Raw genomic sequence first — 24139 nt, 5'->3', positions numbered from 1 at the left:
GCCACCTCTATTAAAAATGAGATACTGAGTGTGTTTAAATGCAGAGTCTTACTGTGGGTTCACACCAGACGCGTTTGAGGTGTCAAATAGTTGGACGCTTGAACATTTTGAGTGTACACGCTTCATTCGCGCGTAAAAGCAGCATGTGAGATTCTAGCGACTCCGCTCGCTTCCGGTAATCACGTCAGTACTAAAGCAAGCTCCTGATTGGTTAATGCGGAACGTTTTTCCGCCAAAGCTCAGCTTTTTCAACTCACGCGTTTTCTGCGCCAACACTCAATTCACGCCATTTGCGTGAACGAGGTGGAAACACGTCTACCGCGCTAAAAACCTAATTCGTGCCACAAACCTAATTCGTGCCACGAGACCTCCAGATGTGCGTCAACGCGTCTTTACCTTGACTTAACATTGAAATTACACGCGCTTGACGCCTCTGCCGCGGCTGATGTGAATGCAGCGTGAAGATGCATTCAGATTAGTAGCGACTAGCGGTAGCAAAGCGACGCAATCTCATTCATTTCAATGGAAGATCGGCGACACGAGCGACAATGACCATTGGTGACCGGATGGGCCGTGTCCAGTCGTGGTACTAAGTTGAGAAATGTTTAACTTTATGCAAATAATGAGCGACTTTCTGGAGCTACTACCAATGAGAGCTAAGCAGTGGAGTTCACGTCATCATCTCTTATCAGTTACTAGAATGGACGTTACTCATTTGTTTATGACAACCAGATTTAGAAATGCCCCCTAATGACCTCGTTGAAAGAGACGTTTCAGTCACTTATTATGTGAATGTTCCTTTACTGTATGAGTGCGTCAAAAAAACGCTCTGGCTGCCCTGCCAACGATGCTATAGAAAAATATTAGTGGACGCTCTGAGAATTGAATGCATTTTCTGGAATCCTCTCAAGCGGATGACTGCAATTTTTTTCACACTTCCGATTGGTTGTTGCCGAACCGCGACATAGCTCATTACCATAAAGTTGACCTGATTTCAACTCTCCTTGAACACTCATGCCGTCCAAGACGTGCCGCTGAGTTTGCCGCCGACTCGCAGTAAAAAAAAAGACTTTCGGACAATTTAATGCTGTCACCGGCGGTGTTGTGATAGTACATTCACACAGAGCGTAAGCGTTTCCGCTTCCCATTCACTTTTAATGGGTGACGTCATGCGTTGCTGAACTGAGGCTGGCACGGAACTAGGTTATTTGCATAAGGTGATCTTATTGGCTGATGCCTGCATTGGCGATTAAAAAGTTGCGAAATTTTCAACTTCTATCACAAGCAACGCCAGTGACGTGATGCCGATGGATCCACAATCAAGTTCGGCAATGCATGATTTCACCCATCCAAAATAAATGAGAATCTCTGAATGTACCTCGAACGCACAATTACACTGTTTATGCTTAATAAACTGATAACTGTGTGGGGTCATGGAAACATGTAAAACGGTTTTCTTTTATCGGGGAAAGCCCATTAACGGTGTAAGCAAAAATCGATCGGCACAGGTAGTTTTTTGCTCATTAGCCAGATTTTGCAATGCATGTAAACACCTTAAAGGCGGAGTCCACGATGTTTGAAAAACGTGTTGGAAAAGGAGACGGGCCGACTACCAAAACACACTTATAGCCAATAAAATCAAATCAAATGCCGGGTTACGTATGTGTGGGGCGGGTCTATCAACAGAAGGTCCAGATTCTATTGGGGTAGGGGCGTGTTTGTTTAGGTGATTTCAAATATCAACATTGGCTTTCAAACATCATGGACTCCGCCTTTAACCTGCTTTTTTTGCAGTTTTGTTTATGTGCGCATGTCTCCGCATGTGAAAGATAAAAGTCACGCGTGTAAGTAAGTGCAAAGTAACGCATAAAAGTCTGCGCTTAACTCAAGCAGTTGGCAGAGAAACTACAAAAATGAAGGCTCATGTTACATGTACATGAGAAGAGATACAGCAGTATAGCTTAAGACAGATTTCTTGTTTTTGAATGACTTAACGTACTATAGGCGGTTACATCATTGCTTTCGAGAAACCTGAAAAATCTCCAAATGTAATCCCATGTAAACGCAGATTTCTGCATAGCAGGTCTATTGATTTGGATGTAAACGCATAAAAACAGGTTTCTATAATAAGCTGATTTTTGATAGTTATCTACAGAGGTAAAATAAAATAATGTGCACATTGGGGTAAAAGCTTATAGCTCTTTAATTTATAAGGTATTAGATGCCTATTTGCTTTTAATTCAACTGGAAACCTTCTCACAATAGATTCATATAACTTTTGAACAGTGTCCCAAGAAACGTTGTACCATTCATCTTTTGTATCATCTTCCAGTTCTTTCTTACAATGGTTGGAGTAGTGAACCTGCTTCTCAATCTTCTCATCATTGTAGAGACGGTTGCTCCTAAAACGCCAAACAGTTAAAGTTACAGAGGAAATCTGACAAGTTACCAATGTCACCAATTTCTTGTTCTAACCACCGCTGAACACAACTTGTTCTTGCACAATTTGTTCACACCTTGTTTTGGCATGTAACACCAGCGGTTTTATTTTTTTTTTTAATAGTTTTTTATGTTAGGTTGCAAAATTAGATTTATCTCTCATTTCTTACTGCATACATTCCAAAAACTCATTGCTTTGTATCTTTCAAGTGTGTTGTCCTTATTTCACACCCCTTTATCTCACTCTCTGGCGGTTGTCAGTAAATATTTATTGTCAGTAAATTATATTTGTTATACCTAATAAATAAATAAAAAATATAAATAATAAATTAATATAATATAAATTAAACACTAACTAACATAATATAATTTGTAAATTATGTGACCATTACAAAGCACGACAATAAATCAGAAAAGTCATGCAAAATGCACCGATATGTTTTATGTAACAATAAAATAAGATGTTTGTTTTCAGATGAAGGTCCAATAACAAATAATAATAAATATAGCTATGTGAAGTTAAACATGCAAATGTGCTACTAAATTATGTACATATTTGTAAAATCTCAGGGTACTTCAAGGACATAATTTAGGCAAAATGTTTAAAATCCCCTGCACTAGCAATGGGTGTTTATATTATTTTGTCCACCCCATATAATGAAGTAGTTTTCTGCCATTTTTGACCACATAAAAATGTTATAAAAAGACTAGAGATGCACCAATATGCAAATTTTCCACCAATTTTCCACCAATACTAATAGCCAATTTTTCAATAGTTCAGTGGTTATATTAACTTGCATTAACTAAATTCTGAAGGTTAGATTTTCTGAATGTTATTCATTCATATAATGAACATTACTATTAAACTAGTGATGTTTTTTTACGTTTTCTATACACAGAGCTCAAATTCATTGCATTTTCTGTACTCTTTTTCATTGACCGGATGTATCGGCCATAACTATCGTCTGTTTGAAAAATGGTGAGTGATAGTGAGAAAAATGGCTTTTACCGATACCAATTATTGGCCGATATATCGGTGCATCTCTAATAAAGACAGTATTTACCGCTATTTTTCTTTAAAGGTTTAGTCCATTTTCTTAAAAAAAATCAAGATAATTTATTCACTACCATGTCATCCAAAATGTTGATGTCTTTCTTTGTTCAGTCGAGAAGAAATTTTGTTTTTTGAGGAAAACATTGCATGATTTTCACACTGCCGAAGTTGTGGTTTAAAAGTGCATATTTTTTTATTTTTCTTGCCAAAAATGACAATCGTTTCACTAGATAAGACCCATATGCCTCGTTTGGGATCGTTTAGAGTCCTTTGAAACTGCAATTTTAAACTGCATTAAAACTGTTAAGTGTTGGGTTCCATTAAAGTCCATTAAAATGAGAAAAATCCTGGAATGTTTTCCTCAAAAAACACAATTTCTTCTCGACTGAACAAAGAAAGACATCAACGTTGGTGGTGGTGAGTAAATTATGTTTTTTTTTATATAAAGAAAATGGACTAATCCTTTATCACAGGAGTGGGGAACCCTGGGTCCTGGAGGGCCACTGTCCTGCAAAGTTTAGCTCCAACCCTAATCAAACAAATCTAAATGCCATTCCTGCAGCCTTTGATTAGATTTTTCAGGTGTGTTTGATTAGGGTGGGATCTAAACTTTGCAGGACAGTGGCCCTCAAGGACCAGAAATGCCCACCCCTGCTTTAACAGAATAGATAGTCACACTGATCTATATTTACCATGATGTATCTGTGATGGGATAACTGGTTACTTCGGTACTATGCTGTGATGACTGTCACAACTGAGAACATCAAACAGGTAACAAAGTAATTTTTCGGCCTGTAGACACAAAACGGGGTTAAAGCAATCAAATGAAAAATAGTTCAAAAGATCCTTACTGTGCAGGTTAATGTTTCTTACCCCACGTTCAGAGTTCGGATAAAGAAGTTTCATCCTAACGCTTTCAAAGTCAGGTCTTTCCAGACAAACACTACAATGGAATGAAATGAAGCATGGTCAGATTATGTAAAAAGCCACATTAATGTTAACCTTTTGTTTGTTTAAGCCTTGTTTGTACCTCTCAAGAATAACATCGAAGCAGGTGACAACATTGTCTCCTTGTAATGCAATGATAAGGCAGGGACCCTCAGATAAACGCGATTCCTAGACGGATTTCATTTTTTATAAAAATGTGTTAAATGTTTCATTACATTTGTCTTAAATTAAAAATTAAGAGTTCACTGACATGGCATGCTCCACCAGCAGAGGACCCCAAAAGCTCAAATATATGGCTTCTTTGCTTCTTGTCTAGTGTGCAAAGCCTTCCGGCCACCAGGTGGCAGTCTGCCCAAAGCATCCTATGGAGTAACTCTGAGTAAAGGGGAGGCTGATTCTGCCCCAGGAGGTCGAAAGGCATCAACAAGCAGGTGGTCTGGCAGAGAGCACTGCAGACTAAACGCCCTGCTGGCACCAAAACACAAATAAATAACAGTTCCCGTCCCAGTTCAAAGGTCGGTCGCGGCTGGTAAAACATCAATAACTGTGGGTTTATGTTTGTTTTGTTGGCACCGTTTTGAGAAGATACGGTAGGATAAAGATATGTTGTCTTGCCTTGACAGAATCCTGATGCGATCAAAGACTGTGAAAATTGATCCTTTACAGCAGATCTAAGAGTGTGTGACTGTTCACGTTCAAAACTAGCCCGAGGATCTGATCGCAGACATTGTATCTGAAATAAGAGACGGGAGATGCGATTAAAAGTCTAACAATACACTTTTATAAGAGAGGAGAAACGGGTTAAGTTACCTGCTCGAGTCTCATAACCGAACTTTCCGGGTTGCACACACCCTCTGGAAATACCAGTTTGATGTCCTTGATTGCCTTTTTATATGAGCGTGATCCTGTGTTAGTACATAAAAATAGTGTCAATAAGCTTTAACCGGAGATTTAACTTTGTACCCTGATGTTTATTATTGTTACCGTAGATGCCGTTATGTATTCGGTTGGAGCCGTAGCGGGCTCTCCATAGATTCTGATCTATAATACGAGCTTCAGCTGGATCCTCGGGACCAGTCAGCTCCAGTAGCCCCATTACTGCATTCACTTTCATTAAACACAGAGCCAGCGATGGGCCAGACATCAAGTACTTCAACTCCAGCTTCCTTTCAGTGTGATCCTACAAATACACAATATGAGATTTACTTGAATGTTTTCCAGATCTAGAATTTCTAGAAAAAAGAAAAACCTGTTCTGGTGGATCTATCAGTGCATTCGCCATGTCCAAGTTCAGCTGAAGCACACGTAGGCCCACTACGACAAAGCCGTCGTGTTTGATCATGCTCAGGATTTGACCAAAGCAACGTCTCCAAACTCCAGGTTTAAACAGAGCCAACGTTAAAAGAGGCTCTGGGCCTGTAGAGTAAAGAGAGGGGAAGTTAAGAGAAGAAACCTTGAAGGACAGCTTTGGGAAGGACACGTTCTGAGGAGACGTCACTTACCAACAGTCATGTAAGTGTAAAGCGACTGACTTCTGAGATCTGAAAGGTGTCAGAGATTGACAGTCAATTATCAGAGTGAAATATGTAGGCAAACAGATGCTTCTGTACATACCAAGAGTGTGAACGGGTGGTAGGAATTTCAATGATGGACGACTGCTGTGATCTAAGACAAATGGGATTTAAGTTATGCAAACATCTGAAAAGATCATCCCTTTGGTTCTTAACTTGTTTTGCATCAGGGCCTAAAGTTTTCATTGCACGTAAAGTGATGATCCAACACAGCACTAAAATTGTTTTTCATTGTAAATGAAACTAAATTGTCTGTAAAAAACATTAAATTATAATTTATAAGGATAAAATGGAAAGTGCATAGCCCAGGGGTGGGCATTCCTGGTCCTGGTTTGATTAGGGTTGGAGCTAAACTTTGCAGGTAAGTGGCCCTCCAGGATCAGGAATGCCCACCCCTGGCATAGCCCAATAATATGCCCAATTATTATTTTATTGTATTTAAAGGTGCAGTGTGTAAATATATTTTAATTTAGTGGTGAGGTTGCGAATTGCAAACAACGGCTTAGTCCACTGCTCACCCCTCGCTTTTGAAACACATAGAGAAGCAACTGTAGCCGCCACCGGACAAACATGTCACTTAGTAAAAAAAATTGTCCGTTAAGGGCTTCTGTCGAAAAATGGCGACTTCCATGTAAAGGGACCCTTGGTGTATGTAGATAAAAAAGGTCTCGTTCTAAAGTAATAAACACATAACGGTTCATTATGAAAGGTCTTTAAACACCCCTGATAATATAGTTTTGTATATTATTTTGCATTTCTGTCAAGAGATCCTTCTAAAAATTACAGACTGCATCTTTAAAATAAAAAATATATTTTATTACATTTTGTTTTCAAATGTCTTCCAAGAATCGTGCATGTCATTCAATTTTATTCAACGATTATCAATATATTATTTCACAGCACTCAAAAATGCTTGATTCTGATTGGGCAGTCGCGACATTCCAAGGTATGTTATTCCGATAAAGCAACCACCTGAATCTAATAAAACACAGCTGCAACTCATTTTGACAGGTACAGTTTTATATTACACAACAATTTAATATTAATATGTCTTTTAATAACATATATGACATTATATTTACAAATGATTAAAGAGCACCTATTTCATCGCTAAAAAACGTTATTTTGTGTATTTGGTATAATACAATGTGTTTGCGTGGTTTCCACATACTGTACATTTTTGTAGCTTTTTGTATCTAATATTTAAGTGTAACGAATATTTAAAGGTACAAAATTGGTCCTCGGAGTATAATATTGTACCCCAGAAGGTCATAAAGTACAAAAATGAGCCTTTAAGGGTACAACCTCAATGACAGAAAAGATACAGTTTTAAACTTTTTTTCTGACCGTGTAGTGTGAGTCTGAGTATTATAAATGAAATACGGATGCACTTCATTTGGCATGTTGTCATTTTCATATGACCTACCAGCATCAGTTGTGTTGTCGTCATCTCCATTCACAAATCCTCTCCCATGGCCTCATGGGATGGTTAAGTGTCTATTGAATGCACACTTCAGCATCCAGCCGGAAGAAGTAGGTTATAACGTTTAACCTACTCCTTTATTAGTACTTTGAATTCGGACACACATCTTTTGTCACATACTCTTTCCCGCCTACTTCATAGTAGGAAGAAAGTATGCCATTTCGGATGCAGCCATGGATATTTATAGGTTCATTTAAAGGTGCATTGTGTAACTTTTAGAAGGATCTCTTGACAGAAATGCAATATAATTTAGTGACGTATAAAGACCTTACACAATTAAAGGATTAGTCAATTTTCTTAAAAAACCCCAGATAATTTACTCACCACCATGTCATCCAAAATGTTGATGTCTTTGTCTAGTCGAGAAGAAATTATGTATATTGAGGAAAACATTCCAGGATTTTTCTCATTTTAATGGACCCCAACACAAGAACTCAAAATTATCCCAAACGAGGCATAAGGGTCTTATCTAGCGAAATGATTGTCATTTTTGGCAAGAAAAAAATGCACTTTTTAACTACAACTTTTCTTCTTCCTCCGGTCCTGTGACGCGCCATCACGACCTTACGTAATACGTCATCACGTCAAGAGGTCACAATGACGTATGCGAAACTACGCCCCAGTGTTTACAAGTGTGAAAAAAGAGGACCGTTCCGATGTTGTTGTATGTCGAATTATACAAATTAATGTCTTTGTGTCAGTTTATTGTTTAAAATGGTCCGCAAATGTGCGTTTCATATATGTAACGCATGACCTTTCCATGGTATTACGCAATTACGTGAGGTCGCGCTGGCGCGTCACAGGACCAGAGGTAGACGAGAAGTTGTGGTTTAAAAGTGTATATTTTTTATTTTTCTTGTCAAAAATGACAATTGTTTTGCTAGATAAGACCCTTATGCCTCGTTTGGGATCATTTAGAGTCCTTTGAAACTGCAATTTTAAACTGTTACGTGTCCATTAAAATGAGAAAAATCCTGGAATGTTTCTTCTCGACTGAACAAAGAAAGACATCAACATTTTTGATGACATGGTGGTGAGTAAATTATCTGGATTTTTTTACCTTAGAATGAGCCGTTTTTATCTACATGCACTGCAGGTCCTCTTACATAGAAATCACCGTCACGTTTCTACAGTAGCGCTAAGTGGATAAACTGCTCTACAGAGTGCATTTGTCACTACGTTGTCTCAGAAGATGACATGTTTATCCTGTGGCAGCTACCGAAGTATGCGCTTCGAAAGCGAGGGGTGAGCAGTGGACTAAACAGATGCCGTTAAAATCTACACAGTGGACCTTTAACATAACGGATGGTTTCATCCATATTTTATCCAACCATGGATTGAAACAACATGGTTGAATCCTCACCTGGAACCAATTCTGTCTCCGAGAAAAAGAGACAGATCTGTCTAAAAGCCGTCTCGGGAGTGGGAGACATCAGTATACTCAGGTCTCCTGGATAATTTGGGGGCAAGAGTCTGCGTAAGGTGATGAATGCCCTTATCCTCCTCAGAGCAATGACCAGGGCAGGGGTGGACATCAACCTCAGCACACTACTCTGCCATTCTCTGACCCCGATCTCAAACGGACTCAATTCTTGTGCCTGCTGCTGAGAAAGACTGGGCAGCCACTTCAATGCCAACAACTCGAAACCTTCTTTTCCTGTGCGAGAGAAATGTAGAGTTGCTTGCCAGATTCCAAACATTATTTTATAGAAATAAAACAATCTATGTGTACTGTACCTGTTTTATGAAGCAAGTCAATCTCTTTCTCTAATATGTTTTGGCCCATCAATGTCAGAAACACGACCTGCTCTGTGTCTGGATAAGACAGATAATTGTGTTTGGACAGGACCACGTGGCTAAAATCTGGTGCCGTCCACATGTGCCCACCTGTGGGACATCATTTAAAGTCAAACCTGTCTTGGAAGTATTGACAAATTCTATAAAAACAAACTGAGGTACCCAACACATTGAAGATTTTTTTCGAGTAGGGCACCGTGTGAAAGCAAAGATGTGGAGCCACAATAACATCATCCATAAGTCTTGCATGGATCGATCCAATAAACCCTTGAGCAGCAAGTTCGTTCATCAAACCTCCATAAACAAAAAACAGTGAACTTTTGGGTTTAAGACTGATATGATGTGTACTATCCACAGTGTTGTACCTGCAGGCAGTCCAGAAGAGTGCCGAACTGCACTTTCTCTCCTCATCAGCATCACCAGGCATTGAGAGGACAGCTCAACCTGTTCTCCATCCAGAAACACTGTGGGAGCGTGACAGAACACTGCAACCTAATGCAGATAGATGGAGTTTCCAGACAAACGCAATCAGCGTCAATGTCACGGTTGCGTCCCACTCTCACTTTCGATACATCTCGGTATTATACTCGCTCGCTGTTGGGTTTATTCACCTGCTTTGCTGTGAGACCTATAGACCGAGCTTGTTTGCTGGAGATCTGCACCTTTTGAAGTCCCAACAGACTGAAGCCTCTCTTGGCACATGTAGCTAGTACATAGCTGTAACAGTGTGGTCCAACTACTGGAGATGCGAGGAGAAAAATATCCGCTGTAAACAAAAGGGGTGGAAAGTTATTTGTGTACCATCTACACTACAGGCCCATAAAGGATCTGCTATTTATTTATTTGTTTTGTTCTCAGCCACCTTTCATAGTAGTACATAAAGTTGCCGGAGAAGACATCAGAACATGTGAACGTGTGTCTCTGTTACCAGCATCCTGAATCCTGTAAGCAGTCAGCAGTTAATTCAGACCCACGTGTCATTTAAAGCATTTATTTCACAATGCATAAAAGCACTAACTGATCAGACCCTGCCAGGTTATTGTTTGCTATCCTACCACCAAACCACAGACAGAGGCCCAGATGCACAAGACTGAGTAGTTGAGGTGAGTAGAGCAGAGGCTGGTCTCGACTCTGACAGTACAAGGCGTTGATGGATGCCGGGTCTGTCCTCCTTGCCAGCTTGGGGTCTGCTGGCCCTGCGATCTCCCGCCACTGTGATTTAGCGTGAGGCCCGCGAAGACTCAGTGCAAGGACTGGCATATGAGAGCGATCTCCTTCATGCATATTTAACATTCCGACTGTAACACAGCATCTGTATTACGCACGCAATTCGTATACAGGTTGAATAATTGTGGTGTGTGGTGATATTTACCTGCAAAGTTTGTCAGTAGCTTTCGAGTCGGGTAAAGGAAACGGAGACCACATATGTCTAGGCCTGAACTGTACATAAGTGTGTGATGCATTGCTAGTGGGTTAAGATTCAATGCCCGGTATATCAGAGCAACTGCAGTCTGAAAGCAAAAGATGTTGTGTGATAAAATAAGAACTATGAATGTGTTTGCATAATCCACAGTTTGGACATAAATGGGTAACACTTTATAATAAGGGTCCATGAATCATAATGAACAAATACCTGAATTATTCCTGAATTATTTCTTACTTAAATATGAAGTAATGCATGTACTTAACATAATCTAATAAAGAGTCATCATTAACTACATCATGACTCATGACTCAACACACAAATTAATTGTTATTAATACAATAAAGTGCACCTATTTCATTGCTAAAAACAACGCACGGATTTGAAAAGCGCTGTGTCCCTGATTTGCCAGCTAATCTGTACGTTGTGATTGGCCTGAATACCTCTGACGTCAGCTGGAAGTGTGACGCTCCTTAATGTTTGAAAGATTCGTTCACAATGCAATGCTAACAGGCGCTAACTTACAGGCTGTGAGACAAAGCGGGAGGAATTATGATAATGTCGGTCATCTCTACATCACCAATCCCAGAAAGTAAACTGTTGCCTACAATCCGTGTGTTTGTTGTAGTCCAAGAAAATAAATTTACGTTGGAGACGATAACTTGCGTCATCGTTTACTTTGGGGTTTGTACCTTTTGCATATCGTTAACGCATACTAATACACACCAAAGGAAATGTAAAAACGTGAATCGGACAATAGGTGCTCTTTAACTAACATCTAAAAACATGTAATGTGACTGACAGTCATGGATTACCACAGTTTCAGCCTTCAATAAGTAGTAAGATGTTATTCTCTCAGACTGTATTCATAGGAATCAGATCTATTTTAACTAAAAGCACTTACTGTCTGTTGGTAAGGGAATGAGGAGCTGTAGCTCATTTGCATTTAAAGGTACAGACACAAAAAAGGGTGACTTGCTTCCACCCACATATGGGCATTTTAGACATGCTGTAATAAATGATCTGTGGGTATTTTAAGCTGAAACTTCACAGACACATTCTCGGCACGTACACTTGAGACTTATAATACATCTTGTAAAAACCGACGTAATAGGTGCCCTTTAAGAGAAAGATATAACAGAAAAAAACTCTTTCACCTCAGTATGAGACTCTTGGGAACGTGTGGCTTCTGCTCTTTGACATTTTTGGTCTTCTATCTCCACAGTTTGCCAAAAGAATCCTGGAGTCATACCAAAGGCCTTTTCAACAGCCTGAAACAAAGTATATTAATGTTAAAACATTTTTATGTCATTGTTTTAGTCGCAGCAAACAGAAAGGATTTATATTAGAATAGACCTCTCGATTTGGATTGACAGAGATGAAACAGTCCAGGTGCGATGAAGGCAAGAGGACCTGCACAGGGTAAGCCTGTTTCTCTAGCACACGATTGAGCTCAGGTACCCAGAATGCAACAGTATTCAATGACGTCTGAGACAAGAACTTGCAGACTCGTCTGTGAAATAAACTCTGTTTCTTTTCCACATCCCTTCCCTAAGAAAGAAAATTAGATTACATATCCTAATGTACTGCATATAGTGTTAGTCTATTGTTTAAACCATGTCTAATAGCCATCCAAACATGTCAAGGCTAAAACAAGGCAAAATTTGGGCTGTCAGTGAAAATTTTCATTCAATTCAATTCAATTTTATTTATATAGCTCTTTTCACAAGTGTTAATTGTTGCAAAGCAGCTTTACATGAGAAGATGTAGAGGAGAACACAGAAAATCAATAGATAATATAAGAAGTAGAATATAGCGGCTAAGGTTAAACCGTACAAGGGAGCGTATTAATAATGTAACGTATACAGTAAAATGCTAAGTTAAGCCAAAGGTAGCCAAAGGTAGTTAGGTAGAGCCCTAAAAGACTAAGGGCTCTACCTAACACCCGGCGCAATGCAGCGCAACGCAAATGTCTTTTGCAAGTTTACACCCTGCGCAATTATAATTTTCACGTTTAGCGCCATGTTGTTTAAATAACAAATGCATTTGCGCCCCCTTTTGCGACCATGGGCGTTCTGATCTGAAAACGAGGTGTGTTCAGGCGCATTGTTGGCGGCTTGGCGCGTTGCTATTTTGAGGCAACTAAAATAGACTACGCCATTGACCAACAAAAACCTGCTCTAAAGTCTAAAGTCAATATGTTTTTTGTTATTTAAAGAGAGATTAGTAATATGGGCCTATAAACGGGACGACAACGTGGGTTTGCTCATCACATACATGAATGCGCACAAGCCGGACAAAAACGCTTTTAAATATGAAAGATTAAAGGATTGAATGTAAAAGATTATTATTGACATAAATGAGGACCGATTATGAGACGTTAGAAGGCGTAAAGAGCTGCATCACCTGTAGCCTGGTAAGTAAATAAATGCTTTGCTTTAAACAAATGCATCTGTTTTTAAATGTTTGTTTTTTTAAATGCTAACGCATGTATTTATTGTATATGATGACTCTGTACCTGTGGATATGGTGAGATGAGAAACATTTTTAAGTAATGCTTAAAAAAACTGACGCTGTCCAAGTGCTGAAACGTGTGGAGAGCCGTTTGTAAATTCTTTATCTCCTGTTTGTTACAAATAAAGTATTTTTAGAGTACAAACCTTTTCTTACATACTTGTAAATAATGTGTTGATGATATTTTGGTAGCCATACATTTAAAGCAATTAAAAGCCTGCTTTTTTACTTCCATGACAAAAAGAAAACGGGTTTTAAAGGTTTTAATAAAAAATAACAATTTCAATACAAGTGAAAAACAACACAATTATTTAACATTAATGTTAAACTGGGGATCTTCTTCCTCCGCTTAGTTTTTCAGTTTACAAAGTCCGTCATGTAAATAGGGATTAGACATAATGCCAGCGCAACTGGCTTTTAAAGGGGATGAGAGCTGAGACTCTCATTGGTTTATTGCACGTTACGCCCAAAATACTCCCATTACTCATTAAAAAAATAGGACCAACCCTTTTCGACCATGCGCTCGGTGCACAAGCCATTTTTTTCCGTCGTTAAATTAACAAAAGTGGATTCGGACACGCCCATTTAGATGTTGCGCTGTGTGCTTTAGACAATATGCTTAGATCATTAAAATAGGGCCCTGAGTCTAAGCATATCCTAAAAATAAATGAAACTAAACAGCTTGTAATCACTGTTGACTTTGTTTACATGATGGAATATCATACATCTTGCAAGTTATTTTGGCAAAAACGACATTTATTGCAAAAAATGATTTTGGCTAGAAATGTTATAGCCGACTTTATCAGGTCTATAGTTAATCTGGGTGGTGAAATTATGCCTATTGCTTGCTGGGTATTAGTGCCATTTTTAAATTAGTCGAAAATATTCAGCAACAAATAAACCTGGGGTCAGTTATGTATCCAGCTTTGAGAATACGTTCTGCAGCTGTCGATTATCCACAGGCCTAGATATGAGAAAAGCAAACTGTATTTGCCCTACCCTCAATCTTTTACGGACAGGTCCACCATCCTCCCGCGATACAGCACAGATATATAAGGCCAGGCCATCATTTATATAAAACTGCTGCAGCCCGGCCACCCAGAAAGGGGCATCAATCATCATACTTTTCCCATTACAGGTGTTGGGTTCAGTCTATCACAGAACAAACAAATGATAACAGTAACGCAATAGAGCACAAATATTTTGTCACTTCTGATATATTTCTATAAAAACAAGACACACCAAAGACAAGAACCAAGCTACGAGTGTGTTATAAACATGTGAATTTAGTGAGACTGCATCCACAGTCTGTGCTTTCTTCTGTGCTTTTCCAGTCACAACCCCAGGATAGACAAAGACACAGTGAGCAACAAACACTCTCTTATCTTTAGATCTGGAGGTAATGTGTTCACCGAAGGAAGGTAGGATGCTTCCTAACGAAGAGAAATTGAGAAATTAGCACTCAATATATAAACATAATGGGACTCCATAGATTTTACTTTCCAGATGAATAGCGAGAAACTCACAGGGTCATAAAGAATATCACTTTTCTCATTTGCAGAACTTTGTGGTTTAAATTCTTGCAAGAACTTCAGATCCTTCTGCCATCTGGCTTCATCATTGTGTTGTTCTCTTTGTGTTTGGCCACTGCTAACACAATTTGTTATTACATATATGCAAAGTCCTGTCAATGACAAACAAAGAGATTTTGTACCTTTGTTTGTTTTCAGCCTGAACATCTGTTGGTGTGTGAGAGGATGCATTGTTCTGCGTTTCATGGCATATGCTGGCCTGATGAATACAAGCAGTCTAAACGCATTTTATTTCTGAATTACTGAGGTTCTCTTTCTTTACCCCTGAACTGTTTTTCTGAGGCTTAGCAAAATTTAGATTTTTCTTGCTCCCAGATAACCTTGACAAACTTAGCTTGGACTGTCTGATTTCTTGGAGTAAGAAACTCTTGCCAGTGAGTTCACTATACAACAAAAACAAACATGCATATTATCTTCATATTTTTCAGACGTGGGGAAAATAAAAGAGTTAACACATACTGTACCTCTCCATTTCATCTTCTCTTGCATTTGTTTGACTTATCATTTTGGTGGATCTTATTTGCTTTTCCAGACATCCGGGATCTATAAGAACGTTACTATGACTCAACGGTGCTCGCTTTGTTTGAAATTGGTCGTTGCGCAAATCTATATATATAGTTGGAGTGTCTTTGAGTTGTAATTGTGTTGAAGTCCATTTGAAATCCGTTATCTGTTCCCTATGCATTTAACAAATGCATTTAAGTTAGGTGAAATATAATTCGTCAAATTGCAGTTTTATGTTCGTAGTAAGTACCTGAGCAATAGTCGTTCTGTATTGTGTGTTATTATAGATGAAATATCCGTCTTTCTCTCCATTTCATCTGCCTGCCTCTCACAAAAAGCAACAAGCTGGTCCATTACAGTATTTTCACGCTCTTTTTTTACATTGTCTGTAATAAAATTGACATTTTAGGATTCATTTGACATGTATGTGCATTTTATGTTAATAAAATAGGTTTTTTGTTTCCTACCTTTGAGGTCCCAGTTAATGAGAGGCTGTTAAGAGAAAAGTAATATCTTTATGTACCAGCACTGGTTTTGTTAGGTGAAAAAGTATAAACTCACAATCATAAAACAGGACATGACTGGGTCTTTTCCTCAAACAAATTATTTCTGTTGGTTTTATGTGGCACTTGTTTAGTCGGTGATCCTTCTGATTTAGGATCTGTAGGAAGCTGAATATTACAGTCACCTTTATGGTCATATTTAGATAAGTAAATTAATTACTATCTTACATATTTAAGTAAGATCCTCTATGTCAGTGGTCTGCAACATGGTTCCCCCAGACACGAGGTTGTTCCGACACCAGTTGCCCGCCAAAGCACATTCTATTAGTAGCCACAATTTTCATATTTTTTAATACATATTTTTTGTATTGTTTTTTATATTATATTGTGTTTTTTATGTTTGGCTTATTTTATGCATGTTAACATAAACAATGATAAAACATATCAACAAGTAAAATAAAACAAAAGAAACAAGTAAAAGAAAAAAGTTTTCAATAGACTATATCAAAAAGTAGCCTTTCTCTCGCAAACACGTACGCGCGCGCACACACCTTGATTTTATGCTCCATGACTGAAACACACTGCAGATCTAGCCCAGTGTCTTCTGGCAAAACAAGGACTTGTGGTTGTTTAAGGACAGATATCTCCTCTTGAGCTGACTGCAGTGTAAAATGTAAAGAGTAGGCCTATAAACAATATTTCAGTTTCTCCAAATATCATGTAGTATTGCCAAGATGTAGCTTTATAGAGTCTTTGCACTTTGACATGGCTTGGTCAAAAATAATAACTACAATTAAAACTATTACAATAAAATAAGGTTATGAAGTGAAATCAGACACAGTATATTATTTACATCGTTTTAACTTACTGAAGATAAGTCCCAGTCAAGAGATGGTATCTTGGGTATAATGTCGTCTAGATTTAAATTCCTGTGCATTATCAAATGTACTCGCAGGTTTAAGCTCCTTTTCTTCCCAAAAGATGAGGTAAACGTTTATGTTAGACTCTGATCTGTTGCCCAAAAGCCAAGGAGTGAAACTTTGGTTGTCATAGCGACCGCACGCCCTCTGTACAGAACGCTACACGTGCTCTGAGAAGACGCGCCTATTTCATCTGCAAATCCAGGGCGCGATTAAAAGTGGTCACTACCTGCATTATTTTAATTCACAAATATAAAAAATATATATAATTAAGACATTAAAATCGTCTCTTGTGTCGATAATTTAAATGTAATTCAGATCATTTAAATTATTCTTCAAGTGATGCTTGATAAAAAGGAACAATTATGTAAAGTAAAAATTGGTTTTACAAACCACAAAATTACAAATATCTGTTTGAAAAATGTATCTCTAGGTCACACTGCCTCGGATGGACACGCCAGAATCACCATAAATCATCATAAATTAGAAATCACTACACGCATGCGCACTGCGAGTTCATGCAGGCGCTTTTGCTCCCGCGATTTTGACACAGTTGGAAATTAAAAAAAACAGATTAAGTCAGTTTTTACAAACGTTTTGGTTTTAAAGACAGCAGAGATGAAGCGTTTTCAGATAATTAAGCAGAGTATTAGGAGATAGAGTACTCTCAACATTTTTATAAATCTCTATAGAGATTTCTGCAAACCCTGGATGCAGTAGTTCCTGCACTTAACCCCAGTTTCCCAAACACTATAGCTGCTGGTAAGTTGATGCAATCCTGAATTATATTTTATGCATGGTATAAAAGAACCATTGATAAAGTCAAACCAAAGGTCTTCTTTGGACTCGATCAATATTATGTAAAGAACCATATTTGGCTGTGGGTTGGATTCTGTTTATTTAGAGATAGTTAATCAAACAAAGATTGTTTTATTTTTTTAAAGGGAGGTTACTATAGGATTTTGAAACAATACATGATAGTTTTTTTTATACTTTTATTGTTGTGTATATGTATTTCAACTTTACTGAAGACCATAGCCTATTTATGAAACAAAATGTGAGAAAAAGAAATATGAAGAAAACAAACTTCATTCTTGAATGTAATTTCTAAAGTACAAGGAGTGGGAAGAATACATTGCATCTGCTAGCCTTTTTAAAATTGCACACACTTATTTCTTACTCATTAAAGTGTTTTACACAAGACAAAATAGCACTTTCGACTAATATATTTAAAGTGATGCACACTCACATAAGATTAGTCAAATCCGTGCCTTTAAAAACATCTTTATTTTACATTTAATGCAATCTCCAATGTGGCACCTTCACCGTCTAACAGCTTTGCAAGCTTTTCTTTAATATTTGTCAACAAAATGCATTCACCTGAAAATATCAACACAATCACCTTTGGTTATTTTCCCTTGCAGTCAAGACAGCCTATCATGTGTCCCTATTAAGGTCTGTTTGCCAAAGAAGGCAGCGCTGGAGATAAATAAAAGCTAAGAGATATGGGTTAGAACAGTGTTTCCCAATGCTTTTCCTGGAGGGACATCAACAGTACATATTTTGGATGCACCCCTAATCAAACACACCTTATTCAACTTGTCAGCTTGTTATTAAAGTACTTATAAAACCTCAAATGTGTGCGTCATATAGAAATTACAAAGGCATAGTGTTTCTGTGCCCCCAGGAACAAGATTTCTTGGTTGGGATTATGTTATTAATTGTACATAAGTAGTAATTTGCAGTGTTTAGTCAGATTAATTAAGAGGATATGTTTACACGACAATGATTATACTAAAAACGGAAATAGTTTCCCTTTGCGTTTTTGAAAAATGTTGTGCATTACCACCTTGTCAAAACACTCCATGTTCATATCGATCAACAAAAACTACTAAAATTGCTGTATTATGCATGCCAGGCCAGTAGTTGCCAATGTTACTTTGTAAACAAACACTATGATCCTGTGCACATACACATTCATCTACAGAGCACTTAATACTAACAAGCACGAAGGCAAAAGCATCAAGCAGTTTTGTTTGAATAGTGTGGGATTGATACAGATGGCCCTGGACTGTAACGCAGCAAAATTTGGTCAACTGTTGGTCTTGAATAGCACAAACACAGTATTTTTATTATGGTTATAAAGTACTCGTGCATGCCTGTATGCTGAACATGTCATATGCATGCGCATTATGTCACTGTTTTCAATTTTTTAAGTTTACATGAAAACAGTACCTGTCTTGCTTTCAAAAACTTCTGTTTTTAAAAGTTTGCATTTTCAGGACCCATAAACGTCAATGTCACATAAACAAACAGCCAAAATGCATAAAAAAAATCATGTTTTTGTTTGAAAACATTGTCGTGTAAACATGGATCTTTAAATTTAACAGTACTGAAAGTGTTCACTGGCAATGTTTCGCAAGTCAAGTCCAGATACACTGGATGGGCTGGTGCACGTGATGTTATTGTATATTGTGATAAGTGTATGGGGCTCCTCACCATCCCCAAGCATTTCAACCTGTAGTGGAACCACATGTGGTTTCTGTAGAATGAAATCCCTCAAGGGTTTAGCACTACAGTCACATTTCCAGTTGTTTCCTGAGAGCCAAAGTTGGTCCAAGCTTTCGGGTATAGAACTTGGGAGATTGATGAGTGCATTGTCTTTGAGGTTCAAGTAGCGCAGACGCGGCAGCATGTGTATGGTTGCATTGAGTATGATCTCTAGCTTGTTTCCAGAGAGATCCAGCCAAGACAGGTGTTGCAGAGGAAGCAAGGCCTCAGCAGGAAGATGCTGAATTAAGTTGCCTGACAGCAGCAGATAATCTAGGTTCTTCAGGCCGTAAAATGTGTGAGATGTAATGGATGGTAACTGGTTGTATCTAAGATCAAGCTGTTGTAGCCCTTGTAGTTCGACAAAACTTTGTCGCTCCACCACAGAGATGTTGTTGTGTTGTAGGAAAAGGCGACGCAGGCCTGTTAGACCAATAAAACTTTGGGCTGTGACTTTTGTCAGACAACTTCTGTCAAGGTGAATACTGTGGAGCTTTGAGAGGCCCTTAAAAACTTGATCCGGTAAACTTTGTAGACAACTACCAGTAAGTTTTATCACAGCAAGATGATTAAGGCCCATAAATGTGCCCATGCGTGCCTCTTGTAGCCGGTTATACTCTAAGTTAAGAACCTCTAAGTGACCAAGCCCTTCAAAAACTCTCACTCCCAAAGATCGTATCTGATTGTGACATAGACAGAGTTCCTCGAGGTACTGCAGATCACGGAAAGTCCCGAGTCGCAGGCTGCTGATTGAGTTATTTGATAGGCGAAGCACATGTAGGCTATGGAGGCCAAGAAAAGTTTCGTCATGAAGAGCAGATAGCCGATTTCTGCTGAGATCCAACCATCTCAACGATTTCATTCCTATGAATGCCCTTGGTGCCACGGTCACTATCTGGTTTTGGGCCAGATAAAGCTTCTGCAGCTTTGGCAGTTTCAAAAACACATTTGCTTTTATAACCTTCAGATAATTTCCGGTTAGGTCCAATTCCTTGAGATCAGTCAGTCCCTGAAAAAGCTGAGGTTGTAGATAGGCCAGTCGATTCCAAGCAAGAACTAACTCTCGTAATCCGTGTAGGTCGTGGAAACCCGTCTCCGGCAGTACAGAAAGTGAGTTCCATCCTAAATTCAACAACCACATTTGGGAGAGCCCGGCAAATAGCTTTTCATCTATTCGAGTCAGCTGATTATTGTTGAGGCTGAGCGATGCAAGGTTTGGTGTGCCCTGAAAGGTGATGCCAGGTAATGAACGAATATTGTTTCTTTCGAGGTGCATGTGAGCAAGGGAATGCAAGCCTTTAAATGCATGAGCATCAAGGGTTACCAGCAGGCCACTCTGTAGGTTCAAGAACTCCAGATTGGCCAGTTTTTCGAAAGCACCTGTTGGTATAGTAGTAAATAGGTTTCCATCTAGCCATAGTGAGCGTGTAGACTCAGGGAGGTCGGGGGGAACCTGCGTGAAGTTGCGTGTACTGCAGTAGACGTTGAGCTCTAGGCTGTAGTCATCTTGGTGGCAGGTACATCGCTTTGAGCACGGCTCACTCTTTGGACTAGCAGGTTCCTCTGAGGGCTTTGGCTCCACCAAAAGCCTTGACTCTTCTGAAGGGTTTGATTCCTGTTTGTTGGGGTCTGCCAGCACCACTGATGTTCCCAGCGTGTACAAAAATAGCAGTGCAAAGGGACTCATCCCCACTAAGAGATAACAAAGAAAATTTGGAAAGTTGACATATTGGCATTAAACATTGGACTGGTACATATTGCCTACCAGCCATACTGTCAAATTTCAAATTTAATACATATGACCCTATTTGTAAAATCCAGGTCAAAGTCTCAGTCTAATGATGAGATTAGGAGCATCAAAGTTTGATTTCAAAAATTGATTTCCCTTTAATTTTAATCTTTGGCATGACCTTACTCAGTCAATATATTAAACATTTACATTTAGTCATTTAGCAGACGCTTTTGTCCAAAGTGACTTACAAATGAGATAAACAGAAGCCATTAGAACAACACAAGAACAGCATTACATAAGTGCACTTTCTAGTCTCATAAAGTCTAACACAGTATACATAGCCAAGGTTTTCACAGGCGAGTCACATATATGCAGGGTGAGGGGGACACAAACTCAGGGTTAATGGTAACACGGCTACTTTACATATTTTTACAGGGGTGAGCAATCTGTGCTTTTGATAATTTTCTCTTACTGTCAGAAGATGATCTTCCGTGAATTTATGAACGTTTTGATGTGTTTTCATTAAGATATTGTGTGTTTTGGAGGCATGGAAGTATAGTTCTTTATCTTCGTTTTTTTTCCGATTTCTAAGTTGGGTGTGTAAGTCACCAAATCCAACCTTATATTATTTTAATCACTGTCTTGTTACCTAAAACATAACACCATTTTAAACATTTCAGCAACTCTTAGCAACTGATAGCTGGGATTGAAAATTTTTTTTACACAGTGCGGTTAGTTAACACAGCATTACAATTAAGCCTCAGATAAGGAAATGAAAACAATGTAAATACTATTAATCAAAATGATAACTGTTAATGCAATATTAGGGGAAATATGATCACAATTATGGTTTGTTTTAATTGTGCAGCTTTAAAAAAAATCTATTTATATGCATTGATGCTTAATACAAGGATAGTTAGATGAAGGATCATGGATAAAGCCAAAGCCAAAAAGCATTACTTTGTGCCCCGCTCTCCCCTATACATTTCATAAACGCATTGAACATCTCATAACAGAAAATAATCATTCACTAATCATCATTAAAATAAACATCATAAAAATATTGTAGATTTTACTTTTTGTGTTTAGATATAAAAAATCCCCAATGAAAAATTTGGCTCTACCGTTTTTTGTGACAGCAGTCCAGCAGGTAATCACTAAACAAGTGGCATGTGTGTTTGACAGGTCTAAACTACCTCTGCCCCTATATATCACCTAGAAAAAACAGAGTTAACCTCTTCATTTCTGCAGTTGTTTCAGCAAGAGAATTTAACAATAATCCTAACCAAAAAAGTAAAATAATTATTAACTAAATGTTTTTTTTGATCAACGATAGATTGTCTAGCTTCTATATTAACTTTAATTTGTTATGCATATTAGTTAGTATAATTATTTATACACTGAAATTGATTGTTTTGGTAATTAAGCTCTATTTATTTTTTCTCTGGTCATTTTTTGCTGAAAGGCATGAGAGACATTATATTTTATATGCTAGTGGAGCCATTAGAAACATTTTGAATATATTAATCACTATATTTTATTCAGCAGTTTATACAGTAATTTCTTAATCATATCACATATTCTTTTTGAATTTTCTGTATAAAAGTACAACAAACTCTTCACAAAATACTTCTGTGAATAGTGTTTCAAAGTTCATGTATATCTGGCGAGCCATCAGTAACATTTCACAGACGGTACTTACTCCAGTTTGGGTTATCTGTTGGATGATGTCCAAATCTAAAACATGATTCAGCTTAAGAACAAAGCCCAAGTGAAAGCCGCATTGTCTGATTTTAAACTTTAGTTTATCTTATGAAAAGCAGGATATTGATAAAAGATTAACAACAGAAAGTATTTTGACTAGAAAAACAAAACCGTTTATTTAAAGTATTAGCATTTAGTGGCATTCAAATTTTTTTTGGAAGTGACATCTACTGTAAAGGTAAACAGTAATGGGACCCTGCTCTGGCAAACATTGCATACAGAAATCAATAGAGACATCTCATTCACAAACTGTACTGTAATTTTTTTTTGCTAACTGGTTAGGGTTATTGACCTGAGATATGCTTAACCAGATATAATTTAAAAGCTTTGTCAAGACCATTGTCACACATATTTTTTGAAGCACTGTATGCGTAACTGTATAGAAACATAAACATAAATATTAAAAAATCTTGGTTTGAATTTTTTTTTGCAGTTTATTGTAAAAACTTCATAAAGATCAAAGTTATTGATATGGTAATTCATCGACATGGTACAAGCAAAAATAATTAAGTACACATTACTGTTATGTCACCAGTAGAGGGAAGTACAACCTTTTGCTCTCAGGACTTTAAAGAAATAATTAACTTTTAAAAGTCCCCCAAAAATTCTTTAATTTAGTTTTAATTCTGGTTGTCTGTATGTTTACAGTTACAAAATTAATTTACTCTTTAGGAGATCTAAAGAGATGTAAATGTCACATCTGGTACTTGTCTGGGTGTTGACTGTTGTGACTGATCATTCCTCATACATTTGCTTCTTTTTTATCTCATCTCTTTGTTTTGTGGTTCTTTTGTATGTAAAAAGAAGTATGGTATGTGTAAAGAATGAACATTAAACATTTACAAGTCTTTGTCTTTACAGAGTAAAACTAAAATAACAGCATCAAGCAAAGCATTCTGGGAAACAAAATCTGAAGCAAAACACAGAAAAAGGTTGATGATGATTTCTAGTTCCCAGAATGCTTTGCATGATGCTGTTATTGTATAGTTTTATTCTGTAAAAATGAAGACTTAACCTGATAAGGAACACTGCACTGTGCCGAACACGGCACACCCCCTCCCTTGCACGTGAGGCTGCATAAATGTCATTGTAACGTTGAAGCATCAAATCTTCAAAATATACGGTCATGCGGCACATCGTTTGAAACCTTAGACTTTCAGGATTCCATTAAGCGCACACACAAAGCATAATATGATTTATAGCAGTCATAAAACTGTAATCTAGTTGTTAGTTACCTGAACCGACGGCGCTGATTTAGGATATTTACTTACCTTCAAAATCTTCCCTTTATCCACTTCGGTAAAATTGTCCAAAACAAATTGTTCATAAATCCCCAAAAGTCCAA

General features: G+C 37.9%; 2 protein-coding genes across 2 annotated transcripts; both read right to left on the bottom strand.

Annotated features, from left to right (window-relative positions):
- Positions 1-31: 31 nt before the first annotated feature.
- Positions 32-17095, bottom strand: LOC129431683 (dynein axonemal assembly factor 8). Its single transcript, XM_055189675.2, is given in 31 exon segments — positions 32-2402; positions 4186-4285; positions 4367-4436; positions 4524-4609; positions 4692-4906; positions 5057-5174; positions 5252-5346; positions 5426-5621; positions 5691-5857; positions 5944-5982; positions 6056-6106; positions 8859-9152; positions 9233-9382; positions 9455-9586; positions 9658-9784; positions 9904-10058; positions 10155-10234; positions 10320-10590; positions 10665-10803; positions 11873-11986; positions 12072-12266; positions 14229-14381; positions 14472-14578; positions 14581-14662; positions 14756-14879; positions 14944-15204; positions 15286-15498; positions 15576-15711; positions 15793-15817; positions 16380-16487; positions 16697-17095. Coding segments are annotated over 30 exon segments (4044 nt in total). The 5' UTR covers positions 16766-17095; the 3' UTR covers positions 32-2402; positions 4186-4213.
- A 728-nt stretch (positions 17096-17823) lies between these two features.
- igfals (insulin-like growth factor binding protein, acid labile subunit) lies at positions 17824-22308 on the bottom strand. Its single transcript, XM_055189637.2, has 2 exons — positions 22155-22308; positions 17824-20990 (listed from the first exon to the last, which is right to left on the bottom strand). The coding sequence occupies exon 2, from the start codon at positions 20983-20985 to the stop codon at positions 19132-19134; it is 1854 nt and encodes a 617-aa protein (XP_055045612.2). The 5' UTR covers positions 20986-20990; positions 22155-22308; the 3' UTR covers positions 17824-19131.
- Positions 22309-24139: the final 1831 nt, after the last annotated feature.

This window comes from Misgurnus anguillicaudatus, chromosome 19, assembly GCF_027580225.2.
Source record: "Misgurnus anguillicaudatus chromosome 19, ASM2758022v2, whole genome shotgun sequence".
NCBI lineage: Eukaryota > Metazoa > Chordata > Actinopteri > Cypriniformes > Cobitidae > Misgurnus > Misgurnus anguillicaudatus.
This window is presented reverse-complemented; position numbering and strand designations above follow the sequence as displayed.

Coding starts and splice junctions, on each gene's coding strand:
- igfals (XM_055189637.2), bottom strand. CDS start 20,985: ATGAGTCCCTTTGCACTGCTATTTTTGTACACGCTGGGAACATCAGTG.